This window comes from Psammomys obesus, unplaced genomic scaffold, assembly GCF_907164565.1.
Source record: "Psammomys obesus unplaced genomic scaffold, mPsaObe1.curated_primary_1811, whole genome shotgun sequence".
NCBI classification, from domain to species: domain Eukaryota; kingdom Metazoa; phylum Chordata; class Mammalia; order Rodentia; family Muridae; genus Psammomys; species Psammomys obesus.
Window position 1 is genome coordinate 25,099,309 of NW_026595981.1, and position 17,152 is coordinate 25,116,460.

General features: G+C 52.1%; 2 protein-coding genes across 2 annotated transcripts; one reads left to right on the top strand and one right to left on the bottom strand.

Moving 5' to 3' along the window:
• Positions 1 to 539: 539 nt before the first annotated feature.
• On the top strand, positions 540 to 10,147 carry Ifi35 (interferon induced protein 35). Its single transcript, XM_055619706.1, has 7 exons — positions 540 to 668; positions 7,811 to 7,909; positions 8,633 to 8,780; positions 8,876 to 8,982; positions 9,085 to 9,271; positions 9,362 to 9,468; positions 9,651 to 10,147. The coding sequence occupies exons 1-7, from the start codon at positions 648 to 650 to the stop codon at positions 9,840 to 9,842; spliced, it is 861 nt and encodes a 286-aa protein (XP_055475681.1). The 5' UTR covers positions 540 to 647; the 3' UTR covers positions 9,843 to 10,147.
• A 47-nt stretch (positions 10,148 to 10,194) lies between these two features.
• Vat1 (vesicle amine transport 1) lies at positions 10,195 to 17,152 on the bottom strand. The gene is made up of 6 exons (XM_055619705.1): positions 16,633 to 17,152; positions 13,858 to 14,065; positions 13,309 to 13,479; positions 13,090 to 13,179; positions 11,833 to 12,074; positions 10,195 to 11,691 (listed from the first exon to the last, which is right to left on the bottom strand). The coding sequence occupies exons 1-6, from the start codon at positions 17,053 to 17,055 to the stop codon at positions 11,608 to 11,610; spliced, it is 1,218 nt and encodes a 405-aa protein (XP_055475680.1). The 5' UTR covers positions 17,056 to 17,152; the 3' UTR covers positions 10,195 to 11,607.

Consider the following 17,152-nt stretch of genomic DNA (forward strand, 5'->3'; position numbering starts at 1 on the left):
GATGCAAATCTTAAAAAAATTGGGGGCCCCCCCTGTGGAGAGATGTCTCAGAATTTAAGAACACTGCCCTTCCATAGGTCTTCAGTTCAATTCCAAGCAACTGCCTGGTAGCTTACAACCATCTCTATAAGAGAGACATCCTGGGCCTGGAAGCATTCGTGGCTCAGCAGTTAACTCACTCTGCTCTTAGCACTAAAGTTATCCAACACCTGTGTCACATACCACAAGTCCACACAATGTTTAAAGTGATAGCAAGGTGTCTTAGTGGGTAAAGCAGCTGAGCCTGATACAAATCAGTTTCTGGGACCCACATAAAACAACTCAAAAATTGGCCACAATGGTGCCCACACAATAAGCAAGATGGCTACTACCTATTGGTTTACGCCAGAACTGGCTGCCTAGGAAGGTTAGTTGGGGTTAGCATTCCCTTGACCCTCTCCAGAGCACAGACTCTCAGGGCCAGCCCTGGGTAATTGGGAGTTGAAGACTTGAAAGGCTCCACCCAAGGGTGGGGCTACATGCTCAGGCGGAACGCGGGAAACGAAAGTGGAAGCAAAACCTACCAGCAGGAGGCTGAAGAGAAACAGTTTAGTTTTCAGGACCCTCCGTTTTGAACCCTGCTCTGAAGCCTCAGCTTTTGCCAAGCCATGTCTGCGACTCTCCAAGCTGTAAGTAAGGGAGCACTCCGGAGAGTGTGTGCTGCCGGTGTGCCAAAGCAGCAGTGCGCTAGGCCGAGACGTAGAGAGCCGGGGTCCCCTGGGGCTGTGGCTGGTCATTTTATTGCCTCAGAGACTAGGACTCTCACCTTGGTAATTCCGTGTGGATATAGCTTTTGGGTTTTGTAGAGAGAACTACTAATTCACATTAGAGTTCTGTATCTGCTCTAATGAGTAACAGAAATGCCCAGCACTTCCTAGCCAACCGCCCCCTCTCAGATTTCCGCATCAACCTGACCATTGGTCCTCCGGGACAGGCGGTTTCTGTGAATGCAAACTCAGGCCGACTCAGATCTGCTCGGCTGACCTGTGAAGCAGAGCAGCCAACAGCCCTGAAGGTCTCAGGAGCAAGCACAGTGCCCTACCGTAGGCAGCCACCTCTGAGGAAGGACCCACCTCAGCTTGTCCTCATCAGCTCTCCGTCTCTTTCTTTGTTAGTTCTTTTGCTTGGGAAACTCGTTTGTCTCTCTGATATATTACGAAAAAGCACAGGCTCCCGGAGGAAACCTGCCATGGTTTCTTCAGACCATGTTGCACTGGAGCAAACATTAGCCTTTCTGATATTTACAGTCTAGTGTCCATTTCCCCACTTCCTGTGTAGGGATATTACACTTCTTCACAAGGATACCCGCAGGCTCTCCCTGTCCCATAGGAAGGTAGCTCAGTCTGTAAACCGCTTACCTTGAGAGCATAGGAAGGAACTCAGTCCTCAAGAACCCAGGTTAAAAAAAAAAAAAAGTGCAGTGGCATGTGCCGGTAATCCCAGCAGTGGGCAGGAAGAGATGGGCACGGCCCTGCCCCCCTGCCCTACTGCACAGCTCCAGGACAGAGTGAGACCTGCCTTTAAAAGTAAAGTAGGGGCCTGGGGAGATGGCTCAGCTCTCGCAGAGAACCTGGCTTCAGCTCCCACCACCAGCATGTTGGTTTACAACCATCCGTAACTCTAGTTCCAGGGCGTCCATCGCCCTCTCTGGCCTCTCCAGCGCCAAGCATGCTCGCGGTGCACTGACATGCATGCAGGCAAGATACCCATCAATGGAAATGCTTTAAAAATGCACGGGTAAGTTTTTTCAATTCCAGGAACCATGCTGGCTAGATGGCTTGATGCTAACGCTAAGAGCATTGACTGTTCTTCCAGAGGGCCAGTTCGGCTCCCAAGCACTCACATGGAGGTCAGCAACCTTCTGCAGCTAGTTCTAGGGCATCTGGCACTCTTCTGGCCTCCTCCTGTACTGCATGCACCTGGTGCGTACACAGACATGCAGGCAAAACACCCACACACACCAACACTCCTGGGGTGCTGGAGAGATGGCTCAGAGGTTAAGAGCACTGGCTGCTCTTCCAAGGGTCCTGAGTTCAATTCCCAGCAACTACATGGTGGCTCACCATTTATAATGAGATCTGGCACCCTCTTCTGGTGTTCAAGCTTATATGCAGGCTGAACACTGTATATATAATAAATAAATCTTAAAAAAAAAAAAAAGACTAAAAAAAAAAAAATTCCTGGGAACTTAGCTTAGGACATCTGTGATAAGATATTTCCGCCAATGAAATGAGCCAATTCAAGCCAAATTAAATGCAGGCTTGTTGGGTGCATCTCTCAGGTGGGTAGAAAGGGGCCAGGGAAGTTGCCATACAAAGGGAGAGGGTGAGAGGAACCAAACTTTCTGGATTATATGGGGAAGAGCTTCCGGGGGAGGTGGATGTCCTATCCCCCACACCGCCAGGCTGGAAAGTTCAGGGCAGAGGACTGGGGTTGTTAGCCCTGTCCTGTAACAGGACTGAGGAATGCTGGGAGAACCTGGGGCCAGGTCAAATGGGCACCTCAGCTGCTTGTCCTAGGTTTGAACCTCAACATTCTGCAAGAACAGCAAGTGCTTTTAACTTCCAAGCCACCCCTACAGCCCATTGTTTTGCTTTGTTTTTCAAGATAGGGTTGCTCTGTGTAACAGCCCTGGCTGTCCTGGACTCCTGTAGAGCAGACTGGCTTCGAACTCACAGAGATCCACCTTCTTCTGCCTCCCAAGCACTGGGATTAAGATCATACACCACAATGCCCAGCCTCCCATTATTTTTTTTTTTAAATTGTTTTAGAGCCCTGTTGTGGTGGCACACACCTTCAAATCCCAGCACTCAGGAGGCAGAGGCAGGCACATCTCTGTGTTCTTGGCCAGCCTGGTTTATAGAATGAGTTCCAGGACAGCCAGGGCTACACAAGGAAACGCTGTCGAAAAACACACACAAATAAATAAATAGTTTTAAACTAATTTATCTTTTTTGAAAGAATTATTTTTATTTTTTATCTCTATATGGGTGTCTTGTCTGCATGTACGCCCCATGCCTGTGGAGAAGAGAAGAGGGTATTGGATTACTTGAGTTTGGAGTTACATTAGGTGGTTGTGAATCACCACACGGGCGCTAAGAACCAAATCTGAGTTCTCGGAAAGAACAGCAAATACTCTTACCTGCTGGCCATCTCTCCAGCCCTGCTAGTAATGTGCCTTTTAATCACTACATAATCTTTATTGCTGTGGTTACTGTGTGTGTGTGTGTGTGTGTGTGTGTGTGTGTGTGTGTGTGAGAGAGAGAGAGAGAGAGAGAGCAAGCTCACTTGCCAAGGTGAGCATGTGAGTCACAGGACAACTTTCAGGAAGTCCTCTCTTCCCACCATGGGATCTGGGGTCAAATTCAAGTCATCAGTCTTTGTGTGTGTGTGTGTGTGTGTGTGTGTGTGGTGCTTTTATCACTGAGCCATCTCACCACTTCCCCTCCCACCCGGAGCCGGTTTAGTGGAATGCCACTTACCCAGCAGACAGGGGGAAGCGGATCAGTGGCTCATGAGGATCTAGTATATATCAGGCACGGTGGGGAATCTGTCATTCAAGTATCACAAAATCTCCGGGATAGAGCATGTTCCTAACATTTACAAGTCCCTGCTTCTATCCCCAGCACAAGGTGGCGCGAGAGTGTGATCACAGGAGTTTAGCAACTTGGTCAGCATTTGGATTATGCAATTAAAAACAGTTATACCTGTCATAAAGATAATGAGCAAAAATTTAAGCCCTCAACCCGCAACGGCCCAGCTGCACACTAGCGTTTAAGTGTCACACATTCAGCAGGGGAGCCTTTTGTTTCACTCTGGGTTTCTCTTGCTCTGTGTTTAAGGCAGGGTCTCACTGTGCAGACTTGGGCGGCTTGGGAGGGGGTCACAGTGCGGGTCAGGGTTAAAGGTGCGCACCAGCACATTTGCATTTTGATCTTTTGCACTTGATAGGATGTTATCTCTGCGCAGGGCAAGGAGTCACGAGGATGGCAGCTGATAGTGCCAAACCATGGCAAGGGCGTTCACAGTGCTTTCCTTCGTGTTTCTCTCGGTCATCTGTCTTCCTGTTTGCCCACTGAGATATGCAAACCCAAACCGGCCTAATTTTCTGTTTCTCTGTTTCAGCCTCCCATTGTTCCTGTTTTATTCAATGCATTTTTTCTTCTTTTTCTTTCCTTCCTTCCTTCCTTCCTTCCTTCCTTCCTTCCTTCCTTCCCTCCTTTCTTTCTTCCAGGCGTGATTTCTCTGTGTACCTTTGGCTGTTCTGGAACTTGCTCTTGTAGACCAGGCTAGCCTTGAACTCACAAAGCTCTCTACCTGCCTCTGCTGGAATTAAATCCGTGCCCCACCACCACCCGGCTTCATGCTTTTCTTAAAAGCATAATTTCCATCTTATTTTATTAGTCTCAGAAGTTGTTTTTTTTTCCTTCCTTTATTATGAAGCAAGCTCTCTTTACATGGGCTTTGGTGGCACAGCTAAATCGGGTGGAGGCGCTCGGTCCTTCCAGGCTTCCGGAACTTGATCCCTGACCACCTTGCTTAGCAATGCAACAGCTCATGCAGAAACGCAGCTCCACGTAAGGCTTGGGAAGCACATGACCACCAAAGACACTCACTTCAGAGGTGGCCCTGGTGCATTGGCCTCTGCTCTGTTTTGAATGACAGACTGCTTAATGGTCTTGGTGTAGTTAGAGCAGCTAATCAGCTGCAGGCGGCTGTGGCCCTTTTTGCCCCCAGTGTTGTTTCTCCTGTTTTTGGTCATCCTGGAGCCAGGATCCAAAAGTTAATGCATTTTGGACTTACAGTACTCTGTACTCACAATAGGCTTATCTCGTTGTGAACAGAGACCCTTGTGCGAAAACTAATGTTGTAGCATCATTTATAAGAGTAGGACAAAAGAGCATGGCGTATTCCTGTAATTCTGATACTTTGGAGGCTGAGACAAGAGGGTTGCCTTGAATTTTGGGTTAGCTGGGCTAACTGGAAACCTTGTGTTCAGAACTCCAAAACAGAAAGAAAAATGGAGCTGGGCACGTGCCCGCAATCCCAACTCAGGGAGGCTGAGGTAAACAGATCTCTGTAGATTCGAGCTCAGCCTGGTCTATAAAAAGAGTCCATGACAGCCAAGACCAGAGAGAGAAACACTGTCTCCAAAAACCAAAAAATAAATAAATAAATAAAAGACAAAAAAGGAAGGAAAAAAAAAATAAATGAAAATGTACATGTCCAATAATAGATTAGATTTTAAAAATGATAATATATAGTAGGGGATATGGCTCAGTAAGCAAGGTTGCCTGCTATGCAAGCATGAGGACCTAAGTTCGAATCCCTGGAACCCAAGTAAAGCTGGACATAGTATCTTGCATCTGTAACCCCAGTGCATAGATGTCAAGATGGTAGCCAGAGACAAGAAAGTCCCCAGAAACCCAGGGCTAGCCAGGTCCATGCAGTGGTGACATCTGAGAGACCCTGTCTCAAACAGGGTGCAAAGGGAGGACTGATAATCTGGCTTGTTCTCAGACTTCTACTTGTGTGCCACATGCGTGCCTGTACACACACACACAGACCCAGACACACCAGATCCAGCTAGTGGGGCACACCTTTAATCCCAGCACTCGGTAGGCAGAGGCAGGCAGATCTCTGTGAGTTCCAGGCCAGCCAGGTCTACAGCCAGGGCCACACAGAGAAACCCTGTCTTGGGGAAAAACAAAAAAAACAAACAAACAAATAAAAAGAACTAAACAAAGAAAAAGAAAACAACAACAAAAACCATTTGAGTTTGTAAGATCTGATGCACAGATATAAGCGGGGACCCTTTTCACCATTCCTAAGCCGACGCAATGTGGTCACGCTCCAGCTCTCTGCTTGAAGTAGAAGAGACTCACCCAGAACGTCTTCAGCGCCACCTGTAGCACGCTCCTGCCCCGCCCCCCACTTCATTCATTCACCATGCCGTTCCTGGTGCCTGTTTTGTCCCAGAGGCTTTTCTAGACGAGACGTTAGGGATACAGAAGAGATCAAAACAGGGTTGGCTCACTCCAGATAAAGATGCCCTCCTCTGGGCCAGTCCTACTTACCAGGTTACCTAACAGCCTCCTGGGGCTTGCCAGCCAATGTCTGCGCTCTCCCACAAACAAAGGTGCATTCATTGGTATTCCTCGTGCCCTCTTCCCTGTCTGTTCTGTTGGTGTTCTGTTTGGACTGCCTCCAAATCACACCAGCCTGAAGGCCGCTTGCTGTGTGGAAAGAGGACAGGCTAGGAGATGTGCAAATTACTTCTCCACTCCGGACCTAATTTCTTCACCGGGAAGTCCTGGATGCCAGGGCCTTCTGGAATCAGTCTGCCTGGTCAAAAGACTTCTGACAAATCCTTTAACCTTTTCCAGCTGGGCTCCATAGTGCTGTGACAAGAATTGAGTGGTAGAGGCCTTTTGAAAGGTTTTGTTTACGGGTAGGGTAGCTCATGCCTGTAATCCCTAAATACTGGAGGCTGAAGTAGGACTGCTTTGAGTTTGAGGCCAGCCTGAGCTACATGGAGCTCAATCCCTGCCACTGCGTAGATTAGGTTTGGTGGTAGGTGCCTGTAATTCCAGCTCTCAGGAGGAGGTCACCCATGGCTTCATAAGGAGTATGAGGCCAGCCTGGGCTACTTGAGTTGTTTGTTTGTTTGTTTGTTTGTTTGTTTTTGACACAGGTTTCTCTGTGTATCCCTGGCTGTTCTGGAATTCTCTCTATTAGACAAGGCTGGGTTCAAATACAGAGATCCACCTGCCTCTACCTCCCTAGTGCTAGGACTAAATGCATGTACTACCAATAGGACTAAAGGCATGTACTACCAAGCCCAGCCTGCCACTGGCGATCTTATCAATAGAAGAAGGAGGGAGAAGAGGGGGTGGGTAAAGAAAGAAGAAAGAAAGGGTAAAGGTGCTTGCTGAGCAAGCCTGGCACCTGAGTGTAATTCTTAGAATGCACAGGGAGAGAGGAGAGAAACAGACTCCACAGTTGTCCTCCGGGTTCCACACATGCACACTCACACAAATGTAGAAAGAAAGCAAACACATCTAGCTCTGTGAATATTAACAGATAGGCTGGGGTGTAGCTCAGTGACACTGTGTACCTTGAATGCCCAAGGGCAGAGGTTCAATCCCCAGAAACAGAAAAAAAATTGCAAACAGTGGTATGTTAAGCTCTGGCTCCTAGATTCAGTTGCTTTCCTCTCTCTCTCTCTCACTCTCTCTCTCTTGGTTTCTCTGAGTAGCTTTGGCTGTCCTGGACTCACTTTATAGACCAGGCTAGCCTTGAACTCACAGAGACCCGGCAGCCTCTGTCTCCCAGAGTGCTGGGATTACAAGCGTGCGCCACTGCCGCCCACCTATTTTTATTTTTGCTTTCATCTCTTTGCCTCAGGATTATCTTTCTTCTAAACTCCTGCTTCTCTCCACAGTCAGCCACACAGTTTGCATGAGTTTGGTACAGGCCTGAGGGCCAGCAGGACTCTTCCCATATCAGGATACAAGGCCTTCTAGCCTTGTAGAGGGAACTTGGTTTGCATTTGTTAAACTTTGGACTTAGCTTGTGAATGAGTTGTAGCTGCTGTAGGATCCCTAGGTGGACTGGGTTGGGACCAGGGCAGGGCAGGGAAAAGAGGTTGGGGGTGTTGAGAGGTTTGAGTATCATCTCTGTTTTTATAGAGTCCAGAGAGTGCCTGCCCGGCTCACTTGTTCTCTAGAAAGGCTGGTGGCTTCCTTCTTAATCCCTTCTTCTCCAACAGGTCCTCTACAGTCTTCAGGAGGAGCAATGCAGGCTCAGGGCGAGGCTGCAGGAGCTGCAACAGCTGAAAAGGGAACGCACATGCTGTTCCAGAGACAAGGTCAGGTGGGAAATGAGGTAGTCCTGTAGAAAAGGGCTGGAGAGATGATAAGCACTTTGCTGCTCTTGAAGAGGTCACAGGTTCAGAGGTTCTTTGGCCCTACATGGGGCAGCTCAGAACTGCCTGTAACTCCAGTTGCAGGAGAGACAGCGCCCTCTTCTGGCCCCCACAGGCACTGAACACACATCTGCTCATGCATATACATTGCCACATTTTAGTTCCTTGCAAGGTGACCTCAAGTACATTTCTTGAACTCTCTGAATCTCTGTTTTTCTCATCCATGAGGTGAAGCTACATGCTTCTCAGGCTTGTGTGAGGGCAAACCAAGAGCTTGTATGATTGACAAGTGGCTGGTGTGACCTGCCTTTACCCAACCATCCAGCTCTTCAGTGAAGGCATTCTGCACTGAGCATCAATCAAACAGAATTGAGGGACACATTCTGTCCAGAAAAGAGGGGTGGGGACCTCTCTCACTTTTTTTTCTTAAGATTTATTTATTTACTTATTTTATGTATATGAGTGCTCTCTCTGCATACAGAGCCTGCATGCCAGAAGAGAGTGTTGAATCCTATTATAGATGGTTGGGAGCCACCATATGGTTCCTGGGAATTGAACTCAGAACCTCTAGAAGAACAGCCAATGCTCTTAACCGCTGAGCCTTCTCTCCAGCTCCACTCTCTTACTCTTGAAGGTTGTTTATTGCCTTCCTCTCCCAACCTCCAGATCCCATTCCCAGTACCCGAAGTCCCCCTGGTATTCCAAGGCGTCACTCAGGGGCGTAAGCAAGTGCCTAAGTCCATAGTTTCTAACTTGAAGGTCTGCTGCCCTCTGCCTGGAGGGTCTGCTCTGGTCACCTTTGATGACCCCAAAGGTTAGTCTTGTGGGGTGGGGGGCAGCATCTGGTGGAGGCTTATGGGGTGGGGGTCATAAGGTTTCCCAGTGCTGACCCTGTCCCCCAACCCCCAGTGGTTGAACGGCTGCTGCAACAAGAGGAACATAGAATTGACATAGAGGACTGCCGGCTGCGGGTGCAAGTCCAGCCCTTGGAGCTGCCTTTGGTAACCAACATCCAGGTGACAGAATGGCAGGGTGCTCCAGGCAATGGGTGGGATTCGGCATTTGGGTACCATGGATGAGGGGGCCAGCTGAGCCTACTCTGCCCTGTCTCCCGCCAGGTGTCCAGCCAGCCAGATAACCACAGGGTGTTAGTCAGTGGCTTTCCTGATGGACTAAAGCTGAGCGAGGAGGAGCTGCTGGACAAGCTGGAGATCTTCTTTGGCAAGGTCAGGAATGGAGGTGGGGATGTGGAGACCCGGGAGATGCTGCAAGGGACCGTCATGCTGGGTTTTGTTGACGAAGAAGGTAAGGGCCCTGTGCAGGCTGTCAGGGGGTCAGAGTGCATGAGACCAAGAGAGGCCTTGATGCCAAAGGCCACCCTTCCGTTTCTCACAGTGGCCCAGCGCTTATGCCGGATCGGCCAGTTCACAGTACCTCTGGGCCAGCAGCAGGTCCCTCTGAGAGTCTCTCCCTATGTGAGTGGGGAGATCCAGAAAGCTGAGGTAAGTGCTGGGTGGGGGCGGGGAAGGAAGGCTCAGGGGCCCCAAACCTCGCTGGCCTCCACAGCAGCCTTTCTGGGCTTTCAGACCCATCCCATGTTTTCATGGGATACTCCTTGCCCCAACCTCTGCTTCCCTGCTGCCCTGTATCCCGTGAACCCTTGCCATTTTGTCTCTTTTTCTAGGTCAGATTCCAGCAGGCATCTCACTCAGTGCTGGTGACAAATATTCCCGACGTCCTGGATGCTCAGGAGCTGCACGACATCCTGGAGATCCACTTCCAGAAGCCCACTCGTGGGGGTGGGGAGGTGGAGGCCCTGGAAGTTGTGCCCCCAGGGGAGCAGGTCCTGGTTGTCTTCACTTCCGAGTCAGGCTAGGTCTGCATGTCCGCATGCTGGGGGCTGGGATCACATAACTGCCTAATGCCGTATGTGATCTAATCACTGTTCCAATAACCCACAACAGTGAAAAGTGCCAACCAGCTGTGATGTTCTTATTTCAAGACGGGGACTATAGACATGTGAGAGAGGGCAGAATCCAGACCTTGACATTGGCCTTCCACTGGCTTGGTTTCTCGTGTAGCCGAGGCATTCCCTCTGTAGACTACCAGGCTGACCTCCGACTCGAGATCCCCGTCTCTGCCTCCAACTGCCAATATTAAAGATTATGTGTGCCACCACCACCCACCCGGCTTTCCTGCAGTTCTTAGATGCAACATCTGGTCAGGACTCAGGGTCTGGCTTTTTATTGACACAACACAAAGGCAGCTGTGGTAATGGGGTGGGGGGACACAGAAGTAGAGATCATGCTTCCTCCATGGAGGCCTCATGTGGACAACAGAGATGCTGGGCCCCTCCCCCGCCAACTCCCCCTGACAATGGCTGGAGTAATAGCTCTCCCTAATTTAAGCTCAGAAGCAGAGGGGTGAACCCCACTTAGCCTCTAAGGTCCCCATTTTGGCTCCAGTAGCCCAGGTCCTAGGTCATTTTAACCAGCCCAGTAACTCCGCTGCCCAAGCTCCTCCTCCCCCACCAGTGTAAACAAAGTTTGGGGCTGAGCAGCAAAGCTGCTTCCCTTGATAGCAAAGGGAATGTGCTTGGATTCTCACTTTGGTCCCAGAATTAAGACCCAGCGGTGTCTCCCAGAACTCTGGCTGGTCCAGCTTCCTGCCTCTCCTCCACCACCGACAGACAGGACAGAGTGCAGACCACAGTAAAAGCAACTGATCCCCAGAGTCTGGAGCCGTCCTCTTTTCCCCCCTGGCACATACACAGATTTTTGGCAGTGTTGTAGAACTGGGGAGGAGTAGGCCTCAGCTCCACCAGGACAAGGAAGGCACTGGGGAGAAGGGTGGAGAAGGAGCCAGAGACAGGGCCGCTCCCTGCACACACACATACACAAGCACAGGTTTTCCAATGCTAAGGCACTGAGACAAATCCAGAGACCTCAGTGAAAGGCAGGGGTACTCAGGTGCCCCTCCCAGAGCGGTGAGCTAGGGAGTCAGTCCGATTCCTGCCCTTGCTATAGGAGGCAGCCTCGGTTAAAGGCAGCAAACTGGAGGTGGGAGAAGTCCAATTGTGCTTAAGAAACTGGGGGCGGGAGACAAGGCTGGGTACTGAGCAAGTCCAGGGGTGGGCACTCGCTGGCCTGGGTTGCATGGACGCTACGGAGACACAGGTACATGCTGGACTCACTCACACAGATTAGCCCCACATCCTGAGCTGACACTTAGATTCTTTGGGGAGGTGGTGGGGCAGGAGGGAAGATGAGGCAGGGGTGAAAGCACACAGGACAGAACAGGGAGGGACTGGCTAACCTTGGCACAAAAGCAGCATGGCAGGCCCAGGGACAGGGTGGGGGGCAGGAAGCAGCCTCCCAATGACCCTTTCTGTCCCCTTGGCAGGGCCCAGACATCCAAGTGGTCACTTCCCAAACTCTCCTGAGGGCAGGAGGGGGGGGGGGGGAAGGCCCTGAGCAAAGAGTGAGCTCAGAGCAGGGAAGCAGTCATCAGCAGAGACCTTTTGGGGGAGGGAAGGGTAGAGCATCGTGGATGACAGAGGATGAAATGTGAAAGGCCCACAGGCAACACAACAAGGCTTCCCGTCTCCCTTCCTGGCTCTCAAGGGCCCTCAGGCCCTGGCCCTAGGTCTCCTTCTCGGGTCCAGGAACCAGGAGGACTTTCCCCACGTTTTTCTTCTCCTGCATCTGCTTCATGGCATCAGCCACCTGGCGAGGAAGAGAAGACCACTACTGATGCCACCTGCCCCCCTCATACCGCCAGCCCAAAGAAGACACCCAGGATCCTCTCCTGAGCCCCTGGACTTTCCCCAGTCCTACCCAGACCTTTCCTGCAGTCGCCATACTCACCTTCTCGAAGGGCCAGACCGAGTCAATTCGGGGTTTGATGCAGCCCTGGTTGTACAGAGCCACGAGGTGGGTAACCACCCTACTGATCATTTCCACTTCACCCTCCAGGTAGCCCAGGTGGAAGCCACACACAGCTCGGTTGGCCTGCAGCAGCTGCAGAGCTGTCACGCTGAACTGATTCCACCACGTGCGGGCCATGGCCATCAGGTTCCGCTTGGGGCCCGTCAGCATGTTGGCCATTCCTAAGGGACAGAGTGACATGGCCAAATACATCCCTGTGTGTCCGAATTCAGGCCTATCCAGCTTCTTGATCTTGTAACACTCAACGCAAGGACAATCCTGGAAGTTCTGGTTACCAGGCCTAAACTAGCTCTTTGTCTACACACACACACACACCCATCTTGGCCACCAAAGATGCCTTGGGACCCATATGATGGAAGAAGAGAGCTGATACCTGCCAGCTGTCCCCTGAATTCCACACGTGCTCCACGTACCTCAAGCGCTGGAGCTGAAATTGTGTTACCATTACATCCAGCTCTCTAGTTCTTTTTTGAGGTAAGGAAGGAAAAAAAAAAAAAAGAATGAAATAAAAAAAAAAATGGAATTGGAGATCTGGATGTAGTCTTAACACAGAATTTCAATTCCAGTACTCGGGAGAGAGAGGCAGGAAGGTCTCTGGGCTAGCTAGAGCTACTTAGTGAGATCCTGTCTCAAACAAAAAACAAAACAAAATGGCACCACATTCCTATCATTTCAGCATTCAGGACAGGAAGGCTGGAGAAAAAAGAACCAGGAGCCCTTAGCAGAGGAAGAGCACACGTGCTCTCTCCCAAAACTGCTCTCATTTTTATATTTACTCTTTTTGTGTGCGTAAAGTAGGTTTTTAAATAACTATCCAGCTTGCCCGAGAAAAGCCCAGGTGGTGCTTCGGGAAGAAGGCAGACTGGTTGGTTTCGCATCAGAAATAATCCCCAAATGGGGAGGCGGAATTTCGACGTCTCCTGTGAAATGCCGGGAAGGAGAATGAATGGCTGGCGCCCGAAGGCGGCAACCAACCTCATTCAAATATCCAGGACCCTTCTGAAGCCTGACCTTAACATAGCGCTCCAGACCCTCCTTCCTTACCCAAATGCTCAGGCCCTGGTATCCCACCCTATTAATGGGGATTTTCTACCCACTGACTATTAACTATTATTAGTTAGTCCCACCCTCCTGCCCCACGAAACCTCTCCGACTTTGATATAACCACCAACTCACCGTAAGTGACAACTTTGCCCATGGGTTTGAGGAGGTGGTAGCCCTTGGCGGTGTCTGACCCACCCAGAGGGTCCATGACAATATCTACTCCTGTCACAGAGTAAGACCCAGTGGGGGGAAAAACATTACTATCCGCAGATCTGGAGACACCCCCCCACTCCCCCTCCCGTCTCCCAGCCTGTGCCATCCTCCCCACCGCCAGCCAGGCCCCGCCCCCACCTTTGGGGGAGATCTTCTTGATCTCGTCCACGTAGTCGGACGTGTGGTAGTCGATGGGGTGCGTGACCCCATTCTCCTTCAGCACCTCATGCTTGCTGGCCGAGGCTGTCCCAAACACTGTCACGTTCTCCACGGTGCGGCACAGCTGCAGGGCTGCCATGCCCACACCACCTGCCGCAAGAAGGGGGCACAGAGTCCCTTGGCCGCTGTTCTGCACTCCAGCCTCCCCAAGACCTGGTTCAGCTGGCCCATCACTTTCAAGCTGCCTCAGCTCGTTTCTTAGGGCCAAACGTTCGAATTCCGTAATTCGAGAACAAGGGGGAGGGAGACTGGACAGGAGATGGTGTGGGGTGCAGGGCGAGGGCAAGCTGCTTAGAAGGGCAGGCTGGACCTGGTGTCTAAATGTTACCACGGCAACTAGACTGCAGGAGCCTCTGGGATCCACAGGCCAGGCAGCCTGATGTTGCCATGACAACAAAGCAGCCAGGCTACAGAAAGGGGCCTGGAAGGCAAATCAGGATCCGGTGAAAAAGGGAAGGGACCTGTCACCTGCGGCCATGTGTACCAGGACGCTGTGGCCCGGTCTCAGGTTGCCGAAGTCAAAGAGAACCATGTAGGCGGTGATATAATTGACCAGCAAGGCAGCAGCTTCCTCAAAGGTCATGGCCTCAGGCATCAGGAAAGTCTGGGCTGATGGTACAGTTACTTCCTCCTGCCACATCCCAGACCGGTTCAACACCATCACTCGGTCCCCTGCCTTAAAACAATGGAAGAATATCATTTGATTACTCATTTGTTCACCCACAGGTGCCATGCTGGCCTTCACCATGTCCCAGATCCCTGGAGAGGAAGCAGTTGGCTCAGCAGCGGTGCTCGGAGTAGCAACAGCAGCAGCATCACTTACAGAGTGTTTAACCTAGTGCTGCATATCGAAGCACTCAATCAGTCCTTACATCAACGCTGGGCTGTCCTTATCTCCATCTAACAGATCATTACTGCGTAAGAGCCCTGAACGCAAGAAACAGTTAGGGCAAGCCAAGCGCACTATCGTTAAAGAGATCAAACTGCTCTGATTACGAAGTGGGCTCCACCATTTTAGCGACACTGTGGCCTTGGAGCAAATAAAAATTAAGCATTTTTCTCAGCTGCGTAAGGGGAAATGTAAGAGCTAAGTGGGAAAGGACAACATTCGTTGGCACTTGGTGCAATTCTATCATAGAGTTAATACTTAGCGATGTTAGCTAATAATAATGACAAAAATAACAGCAAGAAGGGGAAGTCATCTGATAACTGAAGACTAGCAAGGACTGTGCAGGTAAGTGTACGTGAGTGGTAAATGGCTGAGTGTGACCACCCCAGGGGGCAGTTGTATTTCATCGAACACTGGCAGCCCTAGAAAAAAACATGTACCCAGACATGGTACACAGGCTGATGCTTGAGAACAACACATTCCAGCCACAAGGAAAAGGCGTTGCCCTTCGTCCTTAGTCACTTGCATGAGGGTCTTTCTCTGCAGGAGGAAAGGGGACAAAGACAGAAAAATCCCTCCAGCCTAGCAACGAGGCAGGAGGAGGAGGGGGAGTCAGCAAGGAATCCTCCTGGCAGAGACAAGTGTAGGCTCTGTCCTAGACAATCAGGGCCCGGCTCAGCTCCTGACTGGAAATTGAAGATCCACAGGGCAGGAGCATGAGACCCCCTACACAGGCTCTTTTTCGTGTCATCAAGTCCTCACACTCCACTCAAGAGCACACCTTTGCTGGGAGAGCTGGCCTGGGGAAGGAAGCCCCAAAACTCAAGTCTGGTAGACAGGGCAGCAACACAGGAGAGCTAACAACAGAGCGACAGCCAGAAGGACTGATGGCCAGTCTCTGGATGGAGTCTAGGACAAGTGTCACCTAATCGAGCTCATAGCTAACCTTTAGCCCTTCCAGCTCAGGGCCACGAACCCCGTCCCTCCCAACACAGCCACCAGAAAGGTTGGGATAGCCCTCCCCACAGAACCCAGGCTCTTAACAGCAGATTCTTGCCCTAGGCAGGAAATCCTGTATTTACCAGGCGGAAAGCGTGGGGAGGAGTGGATAGATGGGTGGCCTTCAGCGGTAACACGAACTATTAACTTCCCCTTCCCCCCAACCAAAAAAAAAATTTTTTTCTTAGCACTATCCAAGAGTAGGATTATTTCTAAATCACGGCAAGGGTGTAGTGAATCACTGCTGGATTCATGGAGAGGGATTTTGGGGAGGAGCCGGAGCTGTTTGCATGTTCAACAAATGCAGCCAACCTAGCAGGTTAGCAAAGACTAGGCTCAGACTGCTTTGGAGCGGTCTCTCCTGAAGGTGCTGGATTTTGAAACGAAACTCCTCAACGCATGATATGAAGAGGCCTCACCCCAGATCTCTCAAAAAAAGCTGGTCATCGGTGAGCCTCTTGTGGCCAAGGTTATGGCTGCGATTAACGATAGATGAGAAACAGACCGGCAAAGCTGGGCCAACCTGCTCAAGGTGCCACACCTCCCTACCGTAGTCCAAATGGACTCCACCCGCCCGCCCGGGGTTTCAGAGACTGGGGTCCTCGGACACGTAGGCGGGGCGGTTTGGGCCGGAAGTTCCCAAGGGTAGCCCCGGGTCGTGGCCTGCCCGCTGAGTCACTGGAGATGCGATGGAGAGAGCCCAACACAAAGATGGGAGCCCGATCCCGCCTCCCCCTCGCCAAAAAAACAAAAATCAAAAAACAAAACCAAAAACCGGAGTAGTAGCGTTAGGGCCCGTGGCGGTGGGGGAAGCGAGGCGCCCTCTGCTCCATGATGGGTGTGTCCCCTCTGGCCCAGCTCAGGGAGGGGCCGTCCTACACCCCCATACACCACGGGGCTGCATGTGACTAGCGCCCTGGCACTGCCCCTGCGCCCCCGCCTAACCCGTCTACACCGCTTCTCCAAGCTCCCCCGGGAGGGAAAGCGGGAGCTAGCCACCACTCACGGTCACAGACCACAACTGCCGCTGGGAGTGTTTAGTGGGCAGGGGTACAGGTGTGGTTTTGCCAGGGGAGGGGGGCGAGCAGGTCCTCCTGCGCATGCGCCTGGGCGCGCCTCATTGTTTTCCCTCCCACCCACCCCCAACTCGGCTTGGGGCGGTGGCCACTACTGAAAAATGGTTGGGGAAGGGGCAAGAACACTGTGGCCGGTTCCTGGGAAAGCCTTTTCCCCGGAACCTCAAGACATGAATTGCTTTCCCATGCGTTCCGTATCCAGTCCACCCGCGTCCGCGCTGGCTCCCCGGCCCGGCCACACCCCCGGCGCGCGCCCACTCCTGCCCGGTTGCCGCTCACCTTGCGGTCGCCGACACCCTCGCCCACGGCCACCACTACGCCCGCACCCTCCATGCCCGGGGTGACCGGCAGCGACGGCAGGCGGTCGTACAGACCCTGGCGGGCCATGAGGTCGGCGAAGTTGAGCCCGCAGGCTCGCACGCGCAGCGTCAGCTGACCGGGACCCGGGGCCGGGGGCGCGGCCGGCCGGCTCTGCAGCTTCACCTTGTCGTAGCCACCGAAGCCGGTGAGTACCAGGCAGCGGAGCGGCGGCGCCGAGGCGGAGGCCGACGCTTCGGGAGCCGGGGGCGGCTGCGGGTCTCCCGCCGCCTCGGCTGTCGGGGGCTGCGAGGGCGCATCCTCCCCGGCCCCGGTGCGGGTCTCCGTCCCGGCCTCCGCCGCCGCCACAGTGGCCGCCTCGGTCGCCTCCCTCTCCGCGGACATGGCTAGACTCCCGACGTGCGCTCCCAGCTGTCCAGAGACGGTGCACAGCTGGGGAGGGCGGGACACGCGTCAGGAAGAGCGCAGGCTGCGGACACTA

What these genes read in the sequence shown, in the direction of transcription:
- Ifi35 (XM_055619706.1), top strand. Translation starts at nt 648, where the DNA reads ATGTCTGCGACTCTCCAAGCT. An exon ending in GGGTTTTGTTGACGAAGAAG is followed by an intron (nt 9,272 to 9,361) that starts GTAAGGGCCCTG and finishes CGTTTCTCACAG; the next exon opens with TGGCCCAGCGCTTATGCCGG. An exon ending in GGGAGATCCAGAAAGCTGAG is followed by an intron (nt 9,469 to 9,650) that starts GTAAGTGCTGGG and finishes CTCTTTTTCTAG; the next exon opens with GTCAGATTCCAGCAGGCATC.
- Vat1 (XM_055619705.1), bottom strand. Translation starts at nt 17,055, where the DNA reads ATGTCCGCGGAGAGGGAGGCGACCGAGGCGGCCACTGTGGCGGCGGCG. An exon ending in GGGCAAAGTTGTCACTTACG is followed by an intron (nt 12,075 to 13,089) that starts GTGAGTTGGTGG and finishes TCTGTCCCTTAG; the next exon opens with GAATGGCCAACATGCTGACG. An exon ending in CGGTCTGGCCCTTCGAGAAG is followed by an intron (nt 11,692 to 11,832) that starts GTGAGTATGGCG and finishes CTTCCTCGCCAG; the next exon opens with GTGGCTGATGCCATGAAGCA.